The sequence below is a fragment of the Pseudomassariella vexata genome (genome assembly GCF_002105095.1).
Source record: "Pseudomassariella vexata strain CBS 129021 chromosome Unknown BCR38scaffold_3, whole genome shotgun sequence".
Taxonomy (NCBI): domain Eukaryota; kingdom Fungi; phylum Ascomycota; class Sordariomycetes; order Amphisphaeriales; family Pseudomassariaceae; genus Pseudomassariella; species Pseudomassariella vexata.
In genome coordinates this window covers 27771-50473 of record NW_024467958.1, presented here as the reverse complement: position 1 = coordinate 50473, position 22703 = coordinate 27771, and the positions used below count along the sequence as shown (strand labels likewise).

Here is a 22703-nt window from a genome sequence, read left to right as displayed (position 1 = left end):
GTTGACATAATCCAGCCACACTGCCCAGCTTACCAACGCAGCAACCCTGTGAAGCCTTGATTGCGACATTGTGTAACATTGCTTGCCGCAAAAATTAGGATTCAAGCAAGAATGGCCGGGACCACCAAGCGACGGCACCGAAAGCCTGGTGAAGAATCCAAAGTGGATCTCATGGCCCCCGAGGAATGACACGACATGCGGCTCGCACCGCTGTAAGGATCATCAGCATGAGCTCCCAGGGGTTCCTTAGGTCCAGCTTTGCTCCACGGGGTCATGGGTCGTTATCATGAATCTGCACAATCATCATTCGTTTGACACAAACAGCTGCAGATTGACTCCCTGATCACCAACAGCTATGGACTTTTCTCGATGCTCCACCGACGATACGATCGGCCCGTCTGTCCGAGGATGTCGAGATGACTTCGATTTCACGCTCCGATTTGAAAAGATATTCCTGTCTCTTATCCCCGCATCTGTATTCATTGCTGCTGCGTTGCCTCGTATCGTGTGTCTCGCTCGATGTCCTAGAATTGTGGGAGGCACGATACTTCAGTGGCTCAAATTGGTACTATACCCGAGCATCAAGACTGGCCCGCAGCTAATTCACGTGGACAGGCTGCAATCACAGTCTACACGGCTCTTCAGCTCATCTTACTGATATACAGCACCAAACTGTATTCCCTCCGGGCCTTATTCGTATCCTCCGCTGCCGTCAACCTTGTATCCGCCTTTTGCATCCTCGTCCTTTCATACCTTGAGCATTCCAGATCACCTAGATCATCTATCTTGCTGAGTGCTTTCCTGATCTTGACTGCGCTTTTCGACGTCGCCCAAACACGGTCGCTATGGCTCGCCTCGGTCGGGTCGAGCGATTTGACATTCACTAGGCTGGTCACGAGCTCTGGGGTGCTCAAGTTCGTCCTTGTACTGCTTGAATCGCTGCACAAGTCAAGATGGGTACAATGGGATGCCAAAGTGCACAGCCCAGAGGAGGCCAGTGGTCTTTTGGGCCTCGGTGCCTTTACTTGGCTTAACCGCCTGTTTCTTGTCGGCTACCGCAAAGTCATATCGATAGAGGACCTTTTCCCATTGGATCAGACTATGGCGACAGAGTCATTACAGCTGAAGCTGATGGACCAAGTTGGGAGCTGTGCTTCCAAGGGCCAGAAACGTGGGCTGGAACTTGCAAAAGTCCTAGGGAAAACACTTGCGGTCCCCCTTCTTCTACCCATTGGCCCAAGAGTTGCTCTTCTTGGTTTCAAGTTCTGCCAACCATTCCTCATCGACTCCCTTTTGAATTACATGCAGCAGCCGGCGGAGAGGCCTTCAACGAACGTCGGATATGGTTTGATTGGCGCGACAATCCTCATATATGGTGGAATTGCCATCTCTACTTCATTCTACTGGTACCTCCACGAGCGTAGTCTCTGCATGTCTCGAGGCTGTCTCGCTGGAGCTGTATACAAGAAGACGACAGAAGCTAAGCTGTCCGCTTCTGGTGACGCAGCTGCTATCACCCTCATGAGTACCGACGTGGAACGTATTCGACTCGGCTTTTTGAACTTGCATGAGTTCTGGGCAAATACGATCGAGGTGGGCCTTGCTAGCTGGCTTTTACAACGGCAGCTTGGCACTGCCTTCGTGGCGCCACTAATCGTGGTGATCGTCTGCGTTCTTGGAGGCGCGTACACAAACAAGTTCACTGGCCGGAGACAAAAGGTTTGGATGGACAAGATTCAGAGAAGGGTTGGAACCACAGCCAACGTCATCTCCAACATGAAACACCTCAAAATCTCTGGCCTGGCCGGTCCGGTGAGAGACTTGATTCAGAATATGCGAGTGGACGAGTTGAAATCGGCGTCGAAATTCCGCATCATCTACGTCACTGTCATCATCTTTGGATACATACCCATGGCCCTTTGCCCCGTTGTAACCTTTGCGGTTACTTCTCGCACTCTCGACATCACCACGATCTTCACCTCATTATCATTTCTGCTTCTTTTGGCGGACCCTTTAGGCTATCTCTTCCAAAACACTCCGAACCTCCTCGCCGCCTTTGCCTGTCTAGAACGAATCCAGAACTTCCTAGAGGCTGAACCACGGGTTGACATTCGTCAAAGCAGAAGGATTGATCAGAAGTCCGACAGTGGCGAAGGCTCTGGAGCTGATGATCGAGAAGACAAGTCTGGTTCTGCTATTATGGTATCTCACGGACAGTTCGGATGGGCTCCAGACAAGATGGGTCTCAGGGATATCTGTCTGGAAATTCCTGCTGCGCGCCTCACTATCGTGGTTGGGCCAGTTGCATCAGGCAAGTCAACCCTATGCAAGGCTCTACTTGGTGAGGTTCCCGTATCGCTGGGCCACGTTTATGTGAACTCCGATGTGATATCTAGCCGGATCGGTTATTGTGACCAAACGCCCTATCTCTCTAATGCTTCGATTCGAGAAAACATTATTGGCTTTTCCCAGTTCGACCAAGCGAGATATAGAGAGGTCATTGAAGCAACAGTTCTCGAGCCTGACCTATCTATACTACCGCAAGGGGACCTAACTAATGTTGGGAGCAATGGCGTCACACTGAGTGGTGGCCAAAGGCAACGAGTGTCAATGGCTCGGGCCTTGTATCTTGATACCAACTTTTACATCTTCGACGACATTCTAAGTGGACTGGATGCCGACACTGAAGATCAAGTATTTCGACGGATCTTCAGCCCTAGTGGGATTATTAGACGACGCGGTGCAACGGCGATACTTTGTACCCATTCTATTAGATATCTACCTTCTGCGGACAATGTTGTCGCGCTTGGTTCAGATGGAAGCATTGTCGAGCAAGGAAACTTTAGCCATCTGCTGGCTAACAAGAGTTATATTCATGGACTGGGAATCAACCCAAATGACGAAGTCGACCCTGAAGATAAAATTTCAGTAACTGAGCCACAAGATCGTTTAGAAACAGAACTTGTCACAGTTCCCACGACGCAGTCCATTGTGCCGAGCCACGTGGGTGAGCAAGAGAGAATGATGGGTGACCCTACCGTTTACCGATACTATCTGTCTACACTTGGGAAGAGATCCTTCGTGGCATTTATCGTCTTTGGGCTCGGATGGGGCTTCTTTTACAACTGGGGTAACGTGTGGTTGAAGTTCTGGTCCGAAGACGTCTCTTCAGCATACCCGAACCACTCGAATTCCTTTTACATTGGTCTTTACGCGCTTTTTCAGATGATTTATCTTCTATCTATGTTCTTCGTATTCCTCATCTGCTTCACCACCATGATCCAGATCTCAGGCTCGAAGCTGCACCTGGGAGCTCTGACTACCGTCATCAACGCGCCCTTGCGATTTTTCAACACTACCGATACGGGCCTGGTCACGAACCTCTTCTCCCAGGACATGACGCTTATTGATCACGAACTGCCCATTGCTGTTACAAATCTTGCGCTTGATATATGCAATGCTCTGGGTATGGCGGCTGTCATTGCATCATCTTCTCCTTACCTTGCGATTACATATCCCGTTTTGTTTGCCGTTCTGTACGGGATCCAGAAGTTTTACCTACGGACGTCCCGTCAATTGCGACTTCTGGACCTTGAGGCGAAAAGTCCGCTTTAGTAAGTTGTATCCGCTTTGTGCGATTTGCTGAAACTGACAGTTGGCAGCACCCACTTCCTCGACACCATCAGAGGGATTGCAACCTTCCGTGCCTTTGGTTGGGTCCAAGACGGCATCAAGCTGAACAACCAGCTCCTCGATACATCGCAGAGACCCACCTACCTCTTGGCCGTAGTGCAGCGCTGGCTGCTGTTTGCTCTTCAGACAGTTGTCGCTATCCTCGCTGTGACCGTAGTCGCTATGGCTACACAACTGCGGTCGAGCACAGCATTGACCGGCGCCGGCTTGATCACACTCATGACATTCGGTGATATACTAAACTACATCATTCGCTGGCTCACGCAGATCGAAACATCCATTGGAGCGGTTAGCCGGTTGAAGAACTTGGGTGAAAAGGTGAGGCCGGAGACTTTAGATGGTGAAGATGTTGTGCCACCCTGTGAGTGGCCCTTTCGAGGGGCTATTCGGATTGATGGAGTTTCGGCTTCCTACAAGTAAGGCATTGGCTCATTCTAGATTTTCATACATGGCTGATTTTCGCCTAGTCCCGTTGAAGGCCCAGAAGATGGCTCCGCCGACAGTGATGCACATCCAATGAATATGGCACTGAAAGACATGAGATTCTCTATCAAGTCAGGGGAAAAGGTCGCAATATGTGGGCGCAGCGGAAGGTGAGCTTTCACGTCCTTAGACCCTAAGCCTCTCACTAATTTTGCCTTAAGCGGAAAATCATCTACCATACTTCTCCTTCTACGTCTTCTCGACCCTCTCGCCGATTGTTCAGAAAATATTGTGATAGACGGGCTACCGCTACACAAGATCGACCGCACGATTCTCCGGCAGCGCATCATCGCAGTCCCACAGGATGCGGTCTTCCTTCCTGAGGGAACATCCGTCATGGCCAATCTCGACCCTTGCAATGCCTCAACTGAAAGCGAATGTCAGGGTGTTCTTGAGGTTGTGGGTCTATGGACCCTGTTCAGCCATCGGGGGGGTATCAACGAAGGCTTGTCCGCGGGCACACTATCGCAGGGCCAAAAACAGCTGTTCAGCCTGGCACGAGCTATCCTACGTCGACGGATTCGAGCTCGTGAGTATGCGAACATGTTTGGTACAGCATCAGAGAAGAAGTCAGCGGGTATTTTGCTGCTTGACGAAGTGAGCTCTAGCGTCGATCAGGACACAGACCGGGCGATGCAACGGATCATAAAAGAGGAATTTGATAGCTACACTATTGTCATGGTCAGCCACCGTTTGGAGATGGTCATGGACTTTGACAATGTAATTGTGATGGATAAAGGAAGCGTTGTCGAGCAGGGAGCGCCAAAGACTCTCGTTGAACAGGAGGGGAGTTGGTTCAGAGAGTTGTGGAGGGTTGGGAACAGAAGCTAGACTTGAATCTGTTCATGCATGCATTAAAAGTTATGCTTAAATTGTTGCTCACTGTATACTTAACAAGAGAAAAAGTTCCATCTGCCTCATGTATTTCTCATCAGCTTCCTGCTTCCCTATCGCCTTCCAAGCCATCAAGGACATCCCCAACCGTAAGTTCCCCATTGCGCGAACCAACCAGCTGCAAGAAAACCTTCCTCAGATCCCTCAACAGCGCCTCCACAGCCTCGTCAGATATAAACCTCTCATCATAGTACACAACCCACTCCATCTTCTCCCCGTACAAATCCACATTCATCCCAAACGCATCATCACAACTCATCCACGACCCCTTGTACTCCAACCCCCACCCTTCACCCAGCGAAGCAAGTCGATTCGGGTTGATATTCATATTCACAGCATTTCGTCTCAGATGCTTGAATTCGTCCATCTCCCGCAATTCTAACCATCCCAGGTGCTCGTGTGGCAGCATTGCTGTCTGCATCCCCTGCACCTCGCGGAGCAGATCCCAAACTTGCTGCTGTGGGCTGATACGGACTCGCACGGGGAGAAAGAGAGTCGTGGGGCCGATAAGGTCTTGAATTCCATCTACGGGCAGGTTGCGGCCGGAGCGGTCGGAGTACAGGATTATGTCGCGGCTTTGGACACGGTGCGCGATGGCGAGGGAGCCGGCTACTTCGATGATGGTTGGCAGTGTAGCTTCTGGCCCATCGATCTTTGGGAGGTCCAAGATAAGGCTCTTTTCTTTGGTTTTCATCGCGTAACAGTCCTCTGGTACGTCGATGAAAGGTTTCGTTTTTGCTCCGCTCAGGTAGGAGGTGTAGAAGTCCAGGGCGGTGGACTTGTTGGCGGAGAGAAGGTACTTGATGAAGTGGTTCATCTGGGGCATTGCTCGCGCTGGGGTCGAAGGTGAAGTACCGTAAAGGTATGTGCGTTCGACTTCTTGGAAGAGCATGCTTCGTGCGAAAGCATCGTAGATTATGTGCTGCATGGACATTACGAAATACCGCTCATCGGGGTCTTTGGGGGAGGATACAAGGGCGAGGCGGAGGAGGTTGGAGCCGAAACTCATAGATTCTGACCTGTCTTGCTTGAGATACTGGTCAAGATCGTCTGCTTTTATCCAAGTGGGTGGATCGGAAGACTCGAGAACGACTTGGAATATCCCCGAGGGAGTGTTGACCACGCGGGTGCGAAGTGTTGGATGCTGACGGACGGCGGCGTTCCAGACATCCTGGAACTTCTCTTTATCGATAGACGGCGGAAGTGCGTACACAACTTGGGACTGCCAGTCCCATGGCCCCGCGATGTTCCGTTTGGCTTCTGGGTAGCCGGTTATGTAATGCATCTGCATGGCCGAAAGGGGGTATATGTCCTGTACTGCTGCAATATCCACTCGACACTGCTCCGCTGCCTGGAGTTTTACCTCGGAAAGATCCAACCGGCGCAAGAGGGAGAAAGATGCGACATCAACCGAATCCGCAGTCTCACAAACCGTCAAGGTCAATTCCTTGAGTGTTGGCGTCTTGAATATGCCGCTGACCGTTAGCGTCATGCCGTCTCGGCGAGCCATGGACACGAGACGCATTGCGCTGACGCTTCCGCCACCGAGCTTGAAAAAGTTGTCGTCGATTCCGACCCGATCGACTTCAAGGAGTGTTTGCCATAGTTTGGCGATGCGCTTTTCTGTCGGGGTTGACGGAGGTAGAAAGGTTTTCACGGTCGTCGTGTCTCCTCGGAACTCCGCAAGTTCAGGTTGAGTCAAATCAGACACGAGATGCTGAAGCGCTTTTCTGTCGATCTTACCGGAGTTTGAGAGGGGAATCGCTTGGATTGGGATATAGAGCTGCGTGATGATATATGAGTTGTGCATGTGCATCTGCAAGTAGGGAATCTTACCGACGGAACCATATGACTTGGGAGTATGGAGTGCAACATGGCCTCTATCCCCACCGTCAAGCTACGGAACTCTTTCAAGTTGTCCATTGAAGTTTCCAAATTTACTGCTGTAGGATACCACGCAAGCTGTTCAGAGCCTACAGCGATGAAGGTCGCAATCACTGGGCTCCCTTGACTGGGACAAACCGTGGCCACAAATATTCCAGCCGTCGAAGGAATGCTCTCACGTAGTCGCTGTTCCACCTCCGCCAAGTCAATATGCTGCCCATTGAATAGATTTTCACCATCATTACGGCCTATAAGAGAAAGAGTGCCGTCAGCATTATATGAAACCAAGTCGCCCGTCTTGAAGAATCGTCGTCTTGATGCCGATGATCCTTGCCTGAGCCATGTCAGATCATCAAGGAATGCTGGCTGCGTTCCTTCTTCTTCCTCAAAATAACCGCGTGCTAGGCTGGCACTCTCAATCAAGAGTTCACCAACACCGCCGATAGGGGTAAGATTATTCGGGTCGGTGGGGTCGACGATCCAGGTTGAAGCGTTGATGCCCCGACCACTGTTGCTGGGACTATTTTGGTGTGTTCCCACTTGACCGAGACAGTATCCCGCGCACCCAGCGATGCTGTACATGTTTGCCAACGTCACATGGTCTGTCCATCGCTCGAACAGTTGTTCCGAAACGGGCTCCCCAGTCAAGACAAGTGTCTTCACGCTCGGAACGTCTTCTGGACGGAGGAACCTGGCCACTGTCGGGGATAGGGTCAGTTGATCAGGTTTGAAGTTGTTGATGGTCTTTTTGAGGTTGCCCAACCCCGTCTTCTCTTGTGGTATACAAACACAGCCTCCAGAGGCCAACGTGGAAAGGATATCCCAGATGGTGGCAGGATTTGTGTATGATGAAAACTGGAAGACTCGCGAAAGAGGAGCCATAGCTGTAATACCAGAACATATTGCTTGGTGATCGAATACGATTCCCCTTGGAATCCCTGAATCCGAAGGCTTGAACGCGACATAGGCTACAGAAGAGGGTGCGACGGTTTTATCAGTTGCCTTTGCGCCAGGCAGAGCGGCAATCGATACAGCATCAACTGAAACACCCCTGAGCCCCATGGTCATTAATCGACCAAGCTGTGACGGAGACGCCAGAACCAGATTGGCTGAATGCTCTCCCAAACCATTAATCGTCGTCTTAATCTGCTGATCGGGCTGCTTTGGGTCCACCGGAACAAATGCAGCTCCGGATTTGAGTACGGCAAGAATTGACACGATGGCCCATATGCTCTTCTCGAAGCAGATTAAGACCAAAGCCCCAGTTTGCACCTTGTAGTGGTCCTGAATACAAGAGGCCAATCCCGAAGCATGTTGCTCGAGCTCACTGTAAGTCAATTCGCCGTCCCATGCATATACTGCTGGGGTTTGACTAGCAGCATGAGTATGGTGCTTAATCAGTTCGTGAACACACGACTCTATTGGCCTCAATGGCCTCGCCGCACCATTCCACTCGATAACCTGCTCCCAATCCCCCTTCGAAATCTGCTGCAACTCTGCCACCGTCATCGCATCCCCACTCCGCGAGATCTTATGCAGAATACTCTCCATCTGCGCAAGCATGCGCCTAACCCTCGCCTCCGTAAGAATCAGCCGATCAAACGTGGCCCGAAACTCCACACTTCCGTCCACCAACTCGCACTCCATAACCAGCGCAAAGTCCATCACGGGGAACGAGTAACTCCTTCCCTTGAGTACTGTTCTTGAGTTGAGTGGGCGATTAGCTGATTGCACAACTAGCAAGCTCCGGAACTTGCACGCTGCTACCGCGTCCTCGCTTAGTTGGCGAATGTGCTGGAGGCCGAATTGGGCATATGGGAGAGTTTGGAGATATTCGGCTTGTATCATCTCTAACAGTTCCGCCACCTTCATTTCTGGGGCAAATTTCGTCCGAAAAGGGACTGTAGTCACCGTTGGGCCGGGAATGCGGTCGATCCCGGGTAGGGGTGCAGCGCGGCCGTTGAGGGTCACCCCCGTGATGACGTCGGACGTGTGGGAGTAGATCCCGATGAGCAAGAACCAGGCGGCTTGGATCATGGTTGCGGGGGTGGCGGAGCCGCGACGAAATAGTTGAACTCTGTGTTCCAGTTCAGCGTCGACGTGGGAATCAAAATGGTGGAGGATGCGGCTTGAGCGTTGGACTTTGGGGACGTAGGTTGGGGAGGGGAGGGGAGGGAAGACAGGGGCTGAGGCGTCGGAAAGTTGCTGGGTCCAGAAGGTGCGGGCAGATTTGGTGTCCTGTTGAGCGATATGTTTGATGAAGCGATTGAATTTAGGGATTTTCAAGCCTGAGGGGGTGGTTCCATTGTATTCTTCCTCCACCATCGTGACGATATCTGACTCGGACCACCCGTCAACTAAGGCATGCTGGACATTCCATACAAGAAAGAGCTGGTTGCGGTCTTGCTGGCGCAGCACAATGTGCCGCGACATTGGCTCGCCAAAGTTCATCTTGCTGTCCTTCTCTGCTGCTAGAAATGTTGCCAGGTCATCCTCGACGACTCGCCACTTCAGGGGTTCATCAACCACCACCTGCAGCAAGTCTGATTTGAAGTCGAAGAACCTAGTTCTTAGCACTTGTGTTCTTTTCGAGACAGTCTCCCATGCTGCTCTAAGCCTCTCGAGATCGACAGACTCCGACATTTGGTATACGAACTGCAAAATGTACGTCCCTGAATCTTTCAGCGATAGGGCAAGCAGCCCCTCCTGCATGGGCGAACAGGGGTAAATATCCTCGATGCAACTCTCTGCAACATTGCACTGTTTGCTTGCTTCTTGGATCACTTGACGGACGTCTCGGGTTCCAAGCAGAGAAAATAGCGGCGGATCAGTGACATCTTCGTCGCTGATAGTGATTTCTTCGGTGACGCTTGCCATGCCTCGCAATACAGGATTCTTGAAAACAATTTCAAGGCTCAGATCCAGACCCTCAGCCCTTGCTGCAGCAATCAGTTTGATAGCGAGGATTGAGTCGCCTCCTAAAGTAAAGAAGTGGTCGCCTGGCTCGATGGTCGAAGCGTCAACTCCGAAGACATCGGCCCATAGCTTCTGAAGTTTGACTTCTTTTTCATTCATCTCGGTGGGATTGTCGGTCAAGTTTGGGGTAAACGGGTTGGTGAAGGCCATGAGTTGCTTGATGGAAAGATTTGAAATGACGCGGTGCAGATGTTTGCGGTCTACCTTCCGTGAGATGGTAAAGGGAACGGTTCGGAGTGGTATCCAGACTGTAGGAATGGCGTATGCTGGAAGCAGCAACTTCATCATGGCTTCAATCTCGGAAACCATGGATGAAAAGTATTCTTTCTCCTCTGTTGATGTGAGTATTACAGGTCCATCGCGGTCCCAATCCAAGAATCCAATGGCCTTAGGGGTGTTGAGATGTAGAAAGGCCACGAGAAGCTTGCTTGTTAACCCTGCAAAAACGACTGCATCAACGATAAGGTGGTGGAGTTCCACGTCTTTCATTCCAACCACGCAGCCTTGCAACTTATGTTCGACTTCTTCGAGTTCCAATCTCTGTCCGCGGATCTTGACTTGGTTGTCCACCCTGCCCACATAGCAAACTGTCCCGTCTTCGAGATACTTGACCAAGTCTCCAGTGCGGTAGAGGCGATTCGGCTTTCCAGGTTTGGAAAACACCGGCTTCCATCCAATATCCTGAATGAATTGCGTGTCTGTCTTTGCTTGATCATTCAAGTATCCGCGGCCGACAAGTGGACCCTCGATGAGCAGTTCGCCAGTCTCCCCTATTTCTGCCAATTCATTGTAATTGTCTTGCTTCACGATCCAGCCCCGTGAAGCAACTGGTCGACCGATCTCCCCGGGGGCTGGCTTGTGTTGGCTTGCATCTGAGGTAAAACAAATAACACAACATTCCGTAGGTCCATAAACTAGAACCAATCTGACCTTCGCCGCCCACTTCTGAACTAGAGATGCTGGAGGACTCTCACCACCAAAAGCCAAGGTGGTTAGGCTTGGGACGTTCTCGATAGCCAGGTTGCTAGCCAGCGACGGGGTGAACTTGGCATGTGTCACTTTCATCTTGCGCATTGCGTCAACAATAGCGTTGTTGCGTTCCCATTCAGAGGGGATGCATATCGTGCCGCCGTGGACGAGTGTTGCGAAGATATCAGTGATACATGCTGGTAGTCTTTGTCAACTTGATTCTTGATTTGTTCAAATAAGTTTGAAGAGTGCGTCTTACCATCGAAGGCATATGATGCAAACTGGAAGACCCGAGCGCCAGGTCCATAGCCCAGTATTTCCCCAACATAAGTCGAGCAGGTTGCGAGTTGAGTATGTTCAATCACCACCCCTTTCGGTGTCCCAGTGCTACCGGAAGTGAAATTCAGATATGCCGCATTACTGAGACTTGGTGGGGTCGTGATAGATCCCTTCTCCAATGCTCCCAGAGCCGTATCATCCACGACAAATACCTCCCCCACTAGAGCCTTGCAAGTCTCGTAGCAGTTTGTCGAGGACAGCCCAAACTCCGCCCCTGTTTGCTGAACAATCGATTGAAGACGGGCAATGGGCTGTGAAGCATCCATCATCAGAAAGGCACCGCCTGCCCTCAGCACGGCCAGCAGGCTGACAATGGTCCATACTGATTTCTCGAAGCACAGTGGGACGATGACTTCGGGGCCTACCCCTCTCGTAGCGAGGTGGCATGCTAGACGGGATGAGAGACCGTCGAGCTGGCCGTAAGTCAGAATATCAGTCCCTGAACATAGAGCCTGCGCATCTGGTTGTTGTTGAGCCTCGGTTTCAATGAGGCGGTGCACCGGTATATCGACAGGTTGAAGAATGTTAGGGTACCACTCGAGGACCTTTTTGGCGATCCCCAAATTCCTTTGTCTGCCGATTTCTGCCATTCTCGTCTAATTTTTACTAATGCGGAGTGGGCAGAAGACAAGTCACAATAGTCACAATAGTAACATAAACTCTGTCACAATTGACAAGCTGATGCCAGCTTCAGCAATTGCGTGCGTTAGCATGTTGCTGGAACTGTGAGTGTCCAGTGTAGCCATCCCATTTGTACAAGGTAGTTCATCGCTGCCAGAAGCTATACACCACTGAAGGCCTCCAGAATAATTATGGTAACATTCGTAGGATTCAGGAATCACGATGTGGAGTCCACCCCTTGCAACAGCACGACCCTGCGATGCCTGCTTTCGACAGACTGATAGGCTGTTTAGATCGCACTGTGCACTATCGGAAACGGTGGCCGCGCAGCCAATGCCGATAGATCCTAAATCCTCCTCAAGTGTTCTAATGATTTGAATGGTCGTTGCGATGCCACTATCGTTCATGCCACGTTGCGTTGTATTTCCCCTCTCGGATGTCAGCCACGGATTATTCGGCCAACTCCGATATTTGCCAGCCCTTGAAATCGTAGAGCACAGCAGATGTACGCCGCCGGCGAGTTGTTGTACCCAGTCACCACCGGACATTGTGTCCAGCTGTTGTGTCCAGCTGGATCGCCAGATTGAGACACTTCACGATATATGAAAATATTAAACTATTAGTGTTAACATCGGAGTCTCTACTTGTCAGAGAACTGATTGCAGGTCACCGGTGGGGCGCCGGCGAAGGGGTTCGCGAGTCAGGATTCCAATATATTGAAGGTTCGGCAGTACCGGACTAGCACCTACGCCGGTTTGACGAGGTACTAGCTATCTATATAAGGACTATCTCTGATGCGAGTGCATATGGGGTGTGAATTGTTGTATTGGGAAAGGATGGCCAGGTCAGCTATTCTGGCCTGGCAGAGCTCTTTTATAGCTCTTATCTTATCTTATCTATTTCATCTATCGCTGTAGGGTAACCCCCCATGGGGTCACGCATCAATTATCTACAGTACTTCTAGTTAGGTCTAATGTACTATATTATTAAGAGGATATTGACTGAGGGCCCGTAGGTTGACTTATGTACGATAACGTCTTCAAGATTAACTAAGAAACTAAGATATAATGAAACCTCCATAGTCTAGGTACCGGACTACTAAAGAAATAGTATTCGGAAGTCCTATTATCGGGGTCTTAATAAATATTAAAGGTACGTATCGAATGAATAAATAGATAATAGCTCATTAGGAAGAGATTTACTAGGGTATTGTAACTTGCTAATAGGTTAGCTTAATACTTGGATTATCTACTAAAGTAAAGGCGGTCTGGCTCCATTTTCCCTGGAAAGAACCTCGAGGGCCCATTTTTCGCCGTCAACAAGGAAAGCCGCGAGTGTGCTCTTGCCTCCTACAGGACAGTTCGTCAAGTCAGACCATCACCTTTTTATTCGAGCCTCTATCACTTCGGCGGATCCGAAGACGTGACCACCACCAGAGACTGCCCTAGCGCTGACTTGGGCCGCATATCTCAATCTCGAACACGACCCACTACAGCACGGTGCAATTCCTGCCTTTCTGTGTTCCAACACTGGTCCCTTGACCATCCCCCTCAACTTTGAGGAGACCTAAATCTGCAAGCGTCTGCCGTAGCAGGCTCGCCAGCTACTGTATGTTAAGTACTTCAACCAGATCTATGATTTTTGGTGCGAGAGGAAGGATTTAACTGATAGTAAAATTGAGTGGGTGCACTGGTCAGAACATTCTTGGGAGAATTGTATTGAGTCCAAAAAATGTTTATCGGGGTTTAGGAGCGCTTGAAGCGCCGTATCAGGGGCCTTTAAAGCAACCAGACATTCCTGTATCAAGCCGACAAACCAGACGGCAGTTTGGTTAAGCGGGAGTAATAAGAGAGATTCACGAAGTGAGAACCGACCAAGAAGGAAAACTCGGCGTTTGAGAATGCACAACCTGAATTGGTTTAGAGTGGTTGGCTGAAGCGACAGTGTTTTCATTGGATAGGAGGAATTTTGGGTTGAGGCAATAATGGTACCATGGAAGAAGACTGAGATGCGCAAGATTGGTAAATATATGCATCTATTTTCTAGCCAGCAGGGCTGCCAATTGCTTTAAAGTGTCACCAACTTGGTCGTTTACACGCAATAACCTTACCACTTCCTTATTCTATACCATACCGAACTCCTTCAATGTGTCAGCCAATGCCAACATTCCCATAAGGCCATGTGAAATCGCACTCCCTGCTACGCTTCAGTTTCAGCGGTCATAGATTTTCACCCGGTCACGCTCGGCTAAAGGCAGTATAAAGTCACCGTGATCTCGACACTGGCACTCTCGAGCAGTACCGGCATGCCCCGCGTAATTTAAATATGTAGGTACATTTGCCGCGAGTGCTAAAACCACGACTCCGGTCTGATGGACCCTCGATTTACAGATTGCCCAACCAAGCTGTTAGATGTGACGTCTTGTCTGCATCATGGCATATCGACACACGGATGAATGTTCATTGCCACGTAGTGTTCTCCTTGATGCCACGGCACTTCATCTATCGATTTGCGACGCGTATATATCAACGCAGGATGCCTATCATCTTCGCAAGAGACATATTGTTGGATCGCACATACGATCGAGAATTGTTTCATAGTTGACGCCACCAGTTGGCCAAACTCAACATGCGTCAGTCTATCATCCTCGCGTGCTTGTCACTCGCCTTGACCTGCTCGGCCGACTGCGACTTTGCCTTCCTTACCGACGCAACGACCAAGTACATCAACGCCCAGGCCGCCGGCGACCCCACAAGCATCGCCTCCCTCGCCGCCAGCAACGTGACATACACCGAGAACGGCGCACCCTTATCCATCTCCGAGGGTGTCCTAACCGAGGCTATCAAAATCGACCACAACCGCAGCACCCACGATACCGTCAACTGCGCCACCTTTTCCGAGATCATTGCAGCCAGCAACCCCCACCCATATGTTATTGGCACTCGCATCATCTTCAGTGAGACTTCGCATAAGATCACACTTATGGAGAGCATCGTTACGGACCAGGGTGATTGGCTGTTCAACGCTACGGGGTACCTCTACTGGAACTCGCATGAGAAGTGGGATCCCATCCCGCCTGAGAAGCGGGATACGCGCGAGGTCATCAAAGCGGCTGGCGATGCCTACTTCAATCGTTTCGACAACACCAGCGTCGTTGTGCCCTTCGATGTCCCCTGCGCCCGGTTAGAGGGAGGGGCTTACACGGGGACGCTGAATCTGACGGGTGATTCGTGCACCCTTGCGGGCTTGCCTTCAACGCTGGTTGTGACGGATCGTCGATATGTGGTTGATGAGACGATGGGCACGGTGGACATTTTCCTCGGGTTTCCGGGGTTGGACCGCTCGGTTGAGTCGCAGAATATGCCGGATAGTCATTTTTTCAGGGTTGAGTCGGGCAAGATTCGGTATATTCATACTGTTTCGTCTTGCGTCAATCCGGGGTGCGGGTTGAATGGGACAACGTTCGGTAGGAGACGAGTTCGACGGAGTCTCAGGAGGGGCAGTCTTGGACTGTGAGTTGATTTTGGGTTGTTGCGGCAGCTCTGGCCGACGCCGAAGAGACGCTGCAAGAAGTAGCGCGTGAGGAAAAGTCCCGGATAATCCCATACCAACTCGATTAATCTGAGGAATTTCACCACTACCAGTTATCAAGTATCTCTGAACAATAAAGTTCGGATTGCAAGTTAAAGGTGATAACGCTGACCGTTATTTATTCAATACTTGCCCCCTTGTCTTGTATATATCGTACACTTTATAATCCATATTTCACCACCGGAAGCTATAACCTGGTAGAGTGAACTATGAAATAATGTGGACACATCTTATATATGCGTATCAAACTCCCCAAGGTGACCACTATCAACTCGTAAGCCATTGCGCATTTGAGATCGTGATGGATATAAGCCGGCTATAGAGCGCGCCACGCGGGGCCGAGCGGCAACCCTCTTCCACTAACATGCGGAGTATCAAACTCCGCATTGGACATCTTCATCGCCGCGATCAACAAATACTGACAATACATCCATAAGTGCATGTAAACGCTTCGATGGAAAGCCCCTGAACAATAATCAAAACCTAAAGACCAAACCGAATAAGCATAATGTCAGAAGCGCTACCACAAGAATGCGACGTCCTGGTAGTCGGTAGTGGAAACGCCGGCTTCTCAGCGGCCATATCAGCCTCACAGAGTGGCGCCAAGAACGTAGTCCTCATCGACAAGTGCCATGAAGACTGGGCCGGCGGCAACAGCTTCTTCACAGCCGGAGCATTTCGCACTACACATGAGGGACTGAAGGACCTCTTACCCATCGTCAAAAACGTCGATGCGGAAACAGTCAAGATCATCGACTTGGACCCCTACACCAGCGACGACTTCCAAAACGATCTCTCACGCGTCAGCAATGGGCGCTCGGATGAGCAGCTCGGTCGGGTTCTCATAGAGGATTCCAACGATACCGTTAAATGGCTCGCCAGTCTTGGGGTGAACTTCCAACTGTCCTTCAACCGGCAAGCCTACAAGGTCGACGGCCGGTACAAGTTCTGGGGCGGCCTGGCGCTGAAGACTGAAGGCGGCGGAAAGGGGCTGATTGAAGACCATAAAAATGCTGCGCGCAGGCACGGGATCAAAGTTTTCTACTCTACCATGGCGAAACAGCTCATCTCGGACCCAGATACGGCGGCTGTGAGAGGGGTTCTGATCGAGCGGCACGGGAAGACGCAGACCATCAAAGCGAAAGCGACCATCCTCGCCGCAGGCGGATTCGAGGCGAACCCACGGATGAGGAGCCAGTACCTCGGTTCCAACTGGGACCTGGCCTATGTGCGAGGAACCCCTTTAAATACGGGGGAATGTCTGGAGATGGCGATAAGAGATGTTCTGGCCAAGCAAGCGGGGAATTGGTCAGGATGCCATGCTACGGCATGGGATGCGAATGCTCCACCGAACACAGGTGATCGGCTGGTTTCGAATGAGTTTACCAAGTCGGGGTATCCGCTTGGTGTTATGATAAATAACCAGGGAGAGCGGTTTGTGGACGAAGGGATTGATCTGAGGAATTACACTTATGCGAAGTTTGGCAAAGCTATTCTGGCGCAGCCGGACGGGGTGGCGTTCCAGGTTTGGGACGCGAAGGGGATACCGTGGCTGAGGGAGGAGGAATATCGAGATGAGATCGTACCGAAGATTACAGCGGGCAGCATTGAAGAGTTGGCTGATAAGTGTGTCAAGGCGGGACTACAGTCCCGCCAGAGGTTTTTAGACACATTGACGGCCTTCAATGAGGCGGCTCATGCACACAAAGAGGAAAATCCCCATTTGAAATGGGATCCGGCGGTCAAAGATGGAGTGTCAACGCAGTCAAAGACAAAGAGTTTGGCACTGCCGAAGTCGAATTGGGCGCTTCCTATTGATGAGGCGCCTTTCCTGGCGGTCAAAGTGGCGTGTGGTATCACCTTCACCTTTGGGGGTTTGTCAGTCAACCCAGAGACTACTGCTGTTATTTCAGCTAGCAACCGAGAGGTTCCAGGGCTTTTCTGCGTTGGTGAGATGCTTGGAGGACTGTTCTATGGCAATTATCCGGGAGGTTCTGGATTGACTTCAGGCTCAGTGTTTGGACGGAGGGCAGGACGTGCTGCTGCGGCTTGTTGTTGGGACGCTTGAACAAAAGAATGAAGCTCGGTCTCGGGATTAGAAAGCTACACTAGAATTAAGAGAAGAAGGCCAATTACCTGAACTTCAACGTTCTTGCACTTTGGTTCTTCTGTATGCGAAGATCGTGATATCATCTAGGTCTAACAGGTATTTCTTGACTTTTTTTCGCTTCCATTGTTGTATTATGAAACTCAAGGTTATACATTAGGCTGGAGCTGTTTCTTTAGCTTTGTATGATACTTGAGCTGTCTCATGAAGTATGGTGAACTCAGGAGCAGAAAACCGCGGAAATATTTATTTAAGGATATATCATAGGTCGAACTGCTTGGATGCTCCATCCGAGAAACTCTCGTATTCTGATAGCCTCCAATCAAATGATATGGTTTCACCGCACCGGAGCTGCGCCACATTATCTGGCGACTCACGCTCAAGCATAGAATTCCCACCTGTCTCGTCATCCCGGATGGATTAAGACACCTCTACTTTCCATCAATCAAGAGTCGCGTGGCTTCGCCCTAGTTTGCTAGCCTTCCAAAGTCATCGTATTTCGCCTACCATTGAAAACCAAAGAGGTGACAGTCAAAGGGCTGGACGCAAGAAAAAACACGACCGAAATTACAACATAGACTACAAATTATCGGGAAGATACCGAGTGTCATCTCCGTCTACTACAACATCGCGATCAGGCCATGGCGCGCCTAGCATCATGGCAGCACAGCGTTTAAGACACTTTACGCCTACACGACCGAAATGTCACAAAAGCGTCAATCCACGATCTCGATTCGATGTACTCTGGTGAAAATGCCCACCAAAATTCAATAGTATCCTGAATAGAACCTACATAAAGAAGTTTTACGGTGACAACAAACCTAACCAGCCGTCAAGCGCATCATTCCGGGTCGTTTCACAAATCACCATGAGCCAGAGGATCAAAGATGTCTTTTGGCATTGGAGAACCCGAGGCCTCCGAGGCTCTTGCGCAAGCAGACTACAAAGGCATATAATACTGAATCTATGCGAAGAAGTTAGAGTGGGCTTGAATTAATCTGTGAATTTGATAGCCGCTGAATGGTAATTGGAATCGGTAAAGGAAGCGATGAGGATCTGAGCGATTGCAACTATAACACAGATTGCCTGATGATACGAATATTGGCGTGTCTGGTCGGACTATAGCTCCTGTTACTATGTTGTTACTCTTCGTTACTTTATTTTGTTGGATGCTCGGCTGCGGTGGTCGCATTTGCTGCTGGGTATTGTGCCCCCCCAAGACTCGAACCTTAGATGCGATCAAATAGATTACTCTATATCCTTCAAGAAAACGTACAAAGAAAACGTTTGTGTCAATAAAAATTACAAATTGTGTCTTGAGAACGATTCGTATTCAGGTTTCAGATTATTTGTATGTACAAATAGTCCCATGTAAATCATACCCCTATTTTTCCATCCCTCCCCGAATTACCAAATCATAACTCCGAACCCAACCGTTTACAAAAGCAAACCCCATTCTCAGTCATACCCCAAAGACAAACCAAACACCATCATTACCCTTTCCATACCAAGCCCGTGCCCTACGATCTAATAAGTTCCCTTCAGACAATAACTCCAACTATTCTCAACCTTCCAGACATCAGCCCCGTACTTAGGCGGCTGGAACGTAGCCTGTTCAGACTGATATTGTTGCGCATAAAGCGAGCACTGATATCCCTGGGCGACGTCGTTCATGTCTAACATAGCCGCATTGAAGAAATTACATTTGGAGTTGTTGTACCCCAACAGGGACTTGATAAGATTCCATAGACCCTTCTTTTGATTGAGCGCATTCTGTGCCGAGGCATAAGCCGCGCAAACCGAGGGATCGAAAGGACCCTTGAAGATCTGCTTCCCAATGCAAGTGCGCGGCTTGTCGAACATACCACCGCACCTTTGGGGCTTGCCCCAGCCATCGGGAGTGGGCGGCGTCGTCGTGTTGATCTTCTCGTAGCCATTGGATGCAGCAATGACGACGTTGAAGTCCTCGCCACGCTTCTGGCCGAAGTTGTTGGCAGCGCCCGCGAGGACACCAGAGCCCCAGATAGTGCACTTGAAGTTGGTCATGGAGGGAGGGGCGGTGCAGGAGCACTGGTCAGGGTTCCAGAGGGGATTGCGCTCAGCAAAGATGTTGAACCCCGTGCAGAGCTTCTCTGTGTTGCAGAACTCGGCGCATGCTTGCGGATCGTAGCTGTTGAGCGTGTGCAGACCCATATAGGAAATAGCATTGACTGAGGCGTTGAGGTTGCGGAAGGTATTGGTGTAGTTTTTGGGTGTGATGGCGTTCTTAGCAAGCTTACTAAGCGCCTCGGACTTGTAGAAGCCCGGGACGGTGTCTGGGGTAGGGACGGGACCAGCACCCAGAGGTTGCGGGGCGCAGGGGTCCTCGGGATTGATGAAGCCGCAGTAAGTGCCGACTTCGAAGGGGCCCTTGGTGCATGTCGGGTCGCTGGTGAATGCGAATGTGTTGGTCCAGCTCACTGGCGTGCAGGACGATGGGACGGAACCGTAGCTGATGGAGGGAGCTGAGGTGATAGTGACCGGGGGAGTCGTGACGGAAACGGGTGGCCTAGTGATGCTGCCCGAGCCATAACCTCCCCCGTCGTTGTCGTCATCATCATCGTTGTCATTGTTGCCATAACCCCCAGAGTTCTTAGTACTCTTGGAACTGCCGAAGCAGTAGCCGAAGATGCAGACTCTCTGGGCCTCGAGATCGCTCCGGCGAGCAACCTGCGATACCGTGGCCTGCGCAGTGGCAATCGTCGATACCACCGCGGTAGCCTTGGAAAGAAGTGCGTCGTCGTCGTACACGCCCTCTTGAGTGGCTACACCAGGGGGAGGGCCAGTCAGGGTTGGTCCCGGGACGGCCTTGAAGGCTTCAGCATCGAAGATGGCAGTGTTGGGGGCGGCCCGAACGAGCGCGACAGCGCCAAGCAATGCGTGATAACGCATTCTTTTCTTAGAACAGATACTATACAAAGAGTGTGAGTATCAAAGAGAGTGTGTAAATTTCAAAGAATGAAGGTAGTGAGTGAAGTGAGTAAAGTGAGTGAGTGACAACCGAAGCCTGTTGATGGCGACTTTGGATTCTTTTCATGGTGAGAGATCCCCATGGTTATATAGTCAATCATGGCTGCCAGACGCCGGCTATTCGGGATTCATCTCGATGCATTCTCCAGCTAGGCGCTGTTCATAATAGCCTAGCGCGTGGCCTCGAACTCCGGATTTCAATGCCAACAAGCCCATTGGGAGGCGTGTGAGCAAACCAGCAGGCCTCGTATGATTCTTCCACCGTTCCAGCCGCCGTCATTCCGGGACTGTGGGTATGGGCACGACCTGTCTATGTTTCCATATGTGGCCGGATTTAGTAGTCACCTGCAAGTTGCTTAGTAGGCTAACCCGATCATGACCGTCTGTTCTCGTGGGGTGTAGCTGAATTCAACACTAGTGATGTAGGTATCAGATGGCGCCAAGGGTCGACTGCGGACTTTACGATTTCGATGCAGATACATAGGAGTTCCTAAGGCTAAGTTTGGTTTAGTTTAAGTCATCCGGATATCGGATCACATCAAATAAAACCGCCGCGTGGCTTTATTGGACAATAAATAAGACAAACGTGGCGCTGTCCGAAAATGCAAGTCCAACAGGGTAGAGCTTTGGTATTCATCAACGCGCAGTTTTCTCAATGGTAGCTGGTACTTTCCCATCGCAAGTAAACAAGCTCATATTAGAAGCAATAGCGCAGGCTGAAGAAATCACATATGGAAGGACTCACATGGTCAGATAAGAATTTCGCCCTCGGATTGTAGAGAATGGCACATATGGACTCTTGGAATAGTAAACTCAATATTAGACAGTTCAGGGGCCCTGAACAATTCTGCACGGCATTTTCGGCTCTTTACACGAGTAGATTGGTAGTATCCTCGTCATGAAGAGGCCCAAGCCTTCTGCGCCCGCACACGCATAACTATACTGTTCATAAGCGCTAAAAATAAAGTAGACCAGAGAGATATCTTAAATGGCTAGTCCGGAGCGGAACAACTGGAAGAAGCTCAAATTTGAGCCCTTGAAGCTTATAGTATGCTGACTTCCAGATGGCTTGGGCAGTAAGTAACCAACTCTCAGTCTCTAGGGCCCATGCCAGCCTTCGTCCCTGTAAGTCCATACGCAGTGAACCAACACTAGCCTTCGGCTTAGAGTTTACCGCTAATGCTTACTCGCAACTTGAACTTGAACTGATTATAGAAAAGGCTTAATGGACTGGAGATTTACTTGATTCATCATTAAAGAACGAGGTCCAATTGGTTTGCAGGTGATGCTATGGAAGTATTTTGTCATTTCATCCCTAAACAGGAAGTCTGGAGAAATCCTCAATTTCAATTCCATGGCTCAACTTGACACTCAAACTCCAACAGGCGCAAGATGCTTACTGAACAATGACCATGTTAGACAACCAAGCTAAAATCCCTTAGCGCTGTCGAACAGAATCGTGACAACGCCGGTGACGCCACCCCAGCCAGACATCGACGTCTCCAGGGCCTAAGCCCATCATCGACCGTGTCACCTCGACATGAAGATTTTGGCCCCAGAGAATACTTGCGCATCATCCGTACAGAACGGACCGGTTCCAGCTTCAACCCGCCCGAGCCGAAATCATGCCGAGGGACTCCTAATGCCGACTGAAGATTCCACCAAGGAGATCTAGATGTCATCGATATCTAAATAAACGCCCATTCTGGCCCGGATATCTTGTGTTCTGCACATCTCTCGTCTTGGGTCGGGATTTGGGCCGAGTGTAGCCAAAGGGGAAAGGGTGGATTCCAACATATGACTGGCCAGCTGTGCCAATATGTATCACTGTAGGTTGGGCTCCCGATTTGGGTCCAGTTGCCATACTCGAAACTTACCATACTCCATACTCCTTGAGAAAACACAGAAGTCCCTGGGGAGACTGAAGTAGTTGAGCTGATCCATTGCAGTATCATAATTGGGGATGCCGTCTAATGCTAGTCAAACCTCATCTCAGTTACTTATTTCATGTCAAACATACCTCGCCTTCAAGCCAATGTAAAAGATACTCACAGTTCGGTAACAGAAATACTCCCCAGCATAATGTAAGAAGAAAAGAAGAGTCAACACTCACATTTCACCCCGATATCACTCCTCA

At 50.3% G+C, this 22703-nt stretch overlaps 5 protein-coding genes across 5 annotated transcripts; 3 read left to right on the top strand and 2 right to left on the bottom strand.

The window, feature by feature from the left end:
- Positions 1-355: 355 nt before the first annotated feature.
- BCR38DRAFT_455264 (ATPase-like protein) lies at positions 356-5007 on the top strand (the record flags this gene model as incomplete). Its single annotated transcript, XM_040861774.1, has 5 exons — positions 356-565; positions 616-3614; positions 3663-4109; positions 4161-4286; positions 4338-5007. The coding sequence occupies 5 exons, from the start codon at positions 356-358 to the stop codon at positions 5005-5007; spliced, it is 4452 nt and encodes a 1483-aa protein (XP_040718470.1).
- A 32-nt stretch (positions 5008-5039) lies between these two features.
- BCR38DRAFT_422356 (uncharacterized protein) lies at positions 5040-11810 on the bottom strand. The gene is made up of 3 exons (XM_040859515.1): positions 11159-11810; positions 6907-11096; positions 5040-6853 (listed from the first exon to the last, which is right to left on the bottom strand). The coding sequence occupies exons 1-3, from the start codon at positions 11505-11507 to the stop codon at positions 5108-5110; spliced, it is 6285 nt and encodes a 2094-aa protein (XP_040718469.1). The 5' UTR covers positions 11508-11810; the 3' UTR covers positions 5040-5107.
- Positions 11811-14499: 2689 nt separating this feature from the next.
- On the top strand, positions 14500-15345 carry BCR38DRAFT_297349 (uncharacterized protein; the record flags this gene model as incomplete). The annotated part of the gene is made up of 1 exon (XM_040854512.1): positions 14500-15345. A coding segment is annotated over one exon (846 nt), but the record flags the coding sequence as incomplete, so codon positions are not given.
- A 515-nt stretch (positions 15346-15860) lies between these two features.
- On the top strand, positions 15861-17630 carry BCR38DRAFT_422351 (fumarate reductase flavo protein subunit). Its single transcript, XM_040859514.1, has one exon. The coding sequence runs from the start codon at positions 15959-15961 to the stop codon at positions 17516-17518; it is 1560 nt and encodes a 519-aa protein (XP_040718467.1). The 5' UTR covers positions 15861-15958; the 3' UTR covers positions 17519-17630.
- Positions 17631-18870: 1240 nt separating this feature from the next.
- Positions 18871-20971, bottom strand: BCR38DRAFT_422350 (uncharacterized protein). The gene has a single exon (XM_040859513.1). It carries the CDS (start codon positions 20486-20488, stop codon positions 19085-19087), a length of 1404 nt encoding a protein of 467 aa, XP_040718466.1. The 5' UTR covers positions 20489-20971; the 3' UTR covers positions 18871-19084.
- Positions 20972-22703: the final 1732 nt, after the last annotated feature.